This window comes from Salvelinus sp. IW2-2015, linkage group LG17, assembly GCF_002910315.2.
Source record: "Salvelinus sp. IW2-2015 linkage group LG17, ASM291031v2, whole genome shotgun sequence".
Lineage (NCBI taxonomy): Eukaryota > Metazoa > Chordata > Actinopteri > Salmoniformes > Salmonidae > Salvelinus > Salvelinus sp. IW2-2015.
In genome coordinates this window covers 33,258,270-33,262,443 of record NC_036857.1, presented here as the reverse complement: position 1 = coordinate 33,262,443, position 4,174 = coordinate 33,258,270, and the positions used below count along the sequence as shown (strand labels likewise).

Genomic DNA, 4,174 nt, shown 5'->3' with positions numbered 1-4,174 from the left:
AAATATTCTCTTCTTGTTACCTGSAAATACAAATGAAAAMAATATAATGATCACTGCTTAATTCATTTTTAGTGGTTATATCATTAGCCAAACATCACCAAGCATACGTTCAAGTCATATAGCCTTAAATTGGATCAATCAATAATGAATACAGCCCTTTCTTGAGTACAATAATATAAAGGACTTAATATTGATGCGTGTGTGATCTTGTAACAACGTTTATATTCTATATTACAATAGGCAGAGCTATGCGTAAAATCTATTCTGCGTGCSTAAAACCAATACATTTTATGCATACATTTTAGCAGCAAATTAGGCCCTATGTACTTTTTCCACACAAAGGCTGTGTTTAGACAGGCAGCCCAATTCTGATCTTTTTTTAACTAATTGGCCTTTTGGGTTGAATCAGATGAGTGCTGAAAAAGATCTGATGTGAAAAGGTCTGATGTTATTGGTCAAAATACCAATTACTGGAAACAAGATTAGGGCTGACTGTCTAAATTGTAGCCTACTACATTCTTGAGCAGATTTGTATTTTTTTTAAGGCATTCCACTCAAGTTATTGCCGTAAAAGATGTACCAGTCTTGACGTTATTGCACCCCAGTCCGCTCCACGAGCCGATTCTCTCAATCCGATTACCGAAACAGCTGTTGAACGATTTGGCCGTTTTTGTCAAACCGATGAGATCTTTCAGGCGTGACACCACAGGGCTTTCAGGGGCAATTCTGTTGGGTGCGTTCATGATCATTCTCTCTTCCTGCCCCCGGATCGCCGTGGGCGAGTTCTCAATGTCCTCCATCTCAGCTGTGTCCACATCCTCAGACTCAGATGGATAAGCGTAATTTTCCTCGTTAACGGTGAACTTGTCCTCGAGCCGRTGGATCAGGTCCTATAAGTGAACAAATGGCATGTATTAATGTCACACGGTCATAACACATTACTTTGAAAGGTGATTTWAATAGAATGTATAGATGCTATAGAATATATGCGCTAGGTCACCTAGTTAACAGTTGTTATAAGTCTACAGAAATTAAACAATTCTAAGAACTCAAATGTACTTGATTTTCTATTTTATGTTTCTGAGCTGGTTCTTACTGTATGTAGTAGGGTGTCTTACCTTCAGATTTTCCAACTCTTGAACATTCCGACTGGCATATGGAGTTCCACAGCTCACACTGAGTGTCGTTATTAATACGATATATCCAAGGAAAATATGCAATTTCGCCATTCCAATAACGATCCCCCCGCTGTCTTTTTGAGGTGTCTCAGATGTCCCSTTCAGTGTTTTAATGACGGGATGACCAGGTCGCCTTTTTATATAGAGCACCGTGCTTTGGACAGTAGGCCTACTTATGAAGGACTGCATGTTATGACAGAATTCAGCTTGACATTCCGTTGCCTTGACAGTAAGTGATAAGGGAGCCTGGTTGTGTGCGGCGCCCGGACCGACTTRCTTTTAAGATAAGATTTAGTTTGGACCATTATTTGGACTGGAGATGCMTATGCGCTCTAGAATCAATCGTAGCCTAAGTATTCGGTGTTGTGTTTTTGGGGGTGAGAGGAGGCAGAAGATGAGGGACAATGAAGAAGAGTAGGTGGAGGATGGTGAGAAGGAGGTTGCAATAGGCTTCTCATCGCTATATGGTATCGCTTGTTGAGTTTAKAGCTCTGATCGAGGAAATGTTGTTGACCATTGTGATTGTTTTCTATGTATTGTGCTCTTTGTATGTACACAAAGTACACAATGAGCCTTGAGACAATTGAGACATGGATTGTGTATMTGTGCCATTCAGAGGGTGAATGGGCAAGACAAAAGATTGAAGTGTCTTTGAACGGGGTATGTGGTAGTAGGTACCAGGCGTACTTGTTTGTTTCYAGAACTGCAACGCTACTGGGTTTTTAATTCTCAGCAGTTTTCTGTGTGTATCAAGAATGGTAAACCACCCAAAGGACATCCAGCCAACTTGACACAACAGTGGGAAGCATTGGAGTCAACATTGGCCAGCATCCCTCTGGAACGCTTTCGACACCTTGTAGAGTCCATGCCTCTACGAATTGAGGCTGTTCTGAAGGCAAAAGGACAGGTGCAACTCAATATTAGGAAGGTATTCTTAATGTTTTGTAATGTACACTGTGTGTATATCTGGCACCAATAGTGGAATGATAGTGTTTTACAGTATTACTTACCTGACAGTGTTGTGATTGGCGGCATCTGTTGTCAAACTAGGAAAGCGGTTCTGACTTTGTGGCTGTGTTATCTAGTGGAAATCGTTCTGTCATTTCCTGATTTCTAAAATTCTACACTGTTCAATTTAAGTTTATGTGAGATTACAAGCACTGAATAATCTAGGGCAGGTATTCCCAAACTGGGGTACTCTTATGTAGGTATTTTATGTATAAATGTATAAATGGTTAAAAAAGTAAGGCCCGCGTCCATAGAGAAACATACCAGCTCTACTGCTAGTACTGCTACTACCAGCCCTACTGGTAGTACTGCTACTACCAGCCCTACTGGTAGTACTGCTACTACCAGCCCTACTGGTAGTACTGCTACTACCAGGTAGTACTCCTACTACCAGGTAGTACTGCTACTACCAGGTAGTACTGCTACTACCAGCAGTACTACACCTGCACCTGTTGATGACACAAGTTGTTCTGCTTCCACGAGCACATCCAATGCTAGCATCAGTAATTCTACATTTGTTGTTAGCCCAGCTAGCATGGACACAGACAGTTGTGAATCTGATGCAGCCGAAGAGCTACTGCCCCCTTACCCGGGAAAGCACCGAACGACAGACAGGGACGTTGGACCAAAGAGGCGCAAATATGATGAGAACTACATTAATTTGGGGTTCACTTACACTACTGTTCAAAAGTTTTGGGTCCTTGAAATGTCCTGGTTTATTGAAAGAAAAGCACATTTTTGTCATTAAAATACATCAATCTGATCAGAAATACACTGTAGACTATTGTAATGATTGTTAATACTATTGTAGTTCGGAATGGCAGATTTTGGTTATGGAATAGTCTAACATAGGTGTTACGAGGCCATATCAGCAACCATCATCCTGTGTTCCAATGGCAATTGTGTTAGCTAACCCAAGTTTATCTTTTTTAAAAGCTATTGTCATATAGAACCCTTTGCAATTTGTTAGCAATCTGAAATGGATTGTTCTGTTTTTAAAGAAGCAATAAACTGTCTTTCTTTAGACTAGTTGAGTATTGGTATCAGCATTTGTGGGTTTAGTACAGGCTCAAAATAGCCAGATAAATAACTTTCTTCTGAAGACTCTAGTCTAGTTCTGTTCTGAGAATTAAGGTTATTCCCGAGAGATTGCCAGAAAACTGAAGATTCGTACAACGCTGTGTACTACTCCCTTCAGAACAGAGCAAACTGGCTCTAGCCACGAATAGAAAGAGGGTGGGAGGCCCTGGTGCACACTGGCAAGAGGCAAGTACTTAGGTGTCTAGTTTGAGAAACAAGCCTACAAGTCTCAGCTGCAGCTTCATTAATAGTACCGCAAAACACCAGTTCAACTGCAACAGTGAGAGGGACTGGATGCTGGCCTTCTAGGCAGCGTTGCAAAGAAAAAGCATATTCAGACTGGCAAATAAGAAAAGATTAAGATTGGAAAGAAACAGACATGGAACAGAGGAATCTGCCTAAGGCAGATCCCGGAGTGCAATCTACCAGGTATTTCCGGAACGATGAACAAACTGATTTCGTTATCCCTTTCATTCCCTGCCTCRAGTCCACTTACCGATATCTGAACAAGCGATTCTAATCAAAGTTGCAACAAGCAGTTCTGTGGAAATTGGATTTAATCAAAAGCCACTGCCAGATTTCTCAGAGTATCCTGCCTTGGCAAATTGTGCTGTTWAGACACCGATACCCTTTGCAARCACGRACCTATGTGAGAGTGGATTCATGGCCCTCACTAGCATGTAAACTAAATATAGGCACAAACTATGTGTGGAAAATGATTTACGACTGAGACTCTCTCCAYTACAACCTAACATTGCAGAGTTATGTGCATCCTTTCAAGCACACCCTTCTCATTAACCTGTGGTGAGTTATTCACAATTTCCGATGAACAAATACAGTTTTATATGTAAGATGGCTAAATAAAGAGCAAAATTATGGATTATTATAATATTTTTATTTGTGCCCTG

General features: G+C 40.9%; 1 protein-coding gene across 1 annotated transcript in view; it reads right to left on the bottom strand.

Annotated features, from left to right (window-relative positions):
- The window catches only part of LOC111976323 (ventricular natriuretic peptide), a 1,753-nt gene extending 423 nt beyond the window's left edge, over nt 1–1,330 (bottom strand). Inside the window, exons 1-3 of the mRNA XM_024005110.3 lie at nt 1,119–1,330; nt 581–890; nt 1–20 (exon numbers count right to left, since the gene is read on the bottom strand). The exon at nt 1–20 is cut by the window's left edge and continues 423 nt beyond it. Coding sequence (XP_023860878.2) covers nt 1–20; nt 581–890; nt 1,119–1,229 — 441 coding nt within the window. The 5' untranslated portion in view covers nt 1,230–1,330. The remainder of the gene's footprint in view (nt 21–580; nt 891–1,118) is intronic.
- Between the last annotated feature and the right edge of the window lie 2,844 nt (nt 1,331–4,174).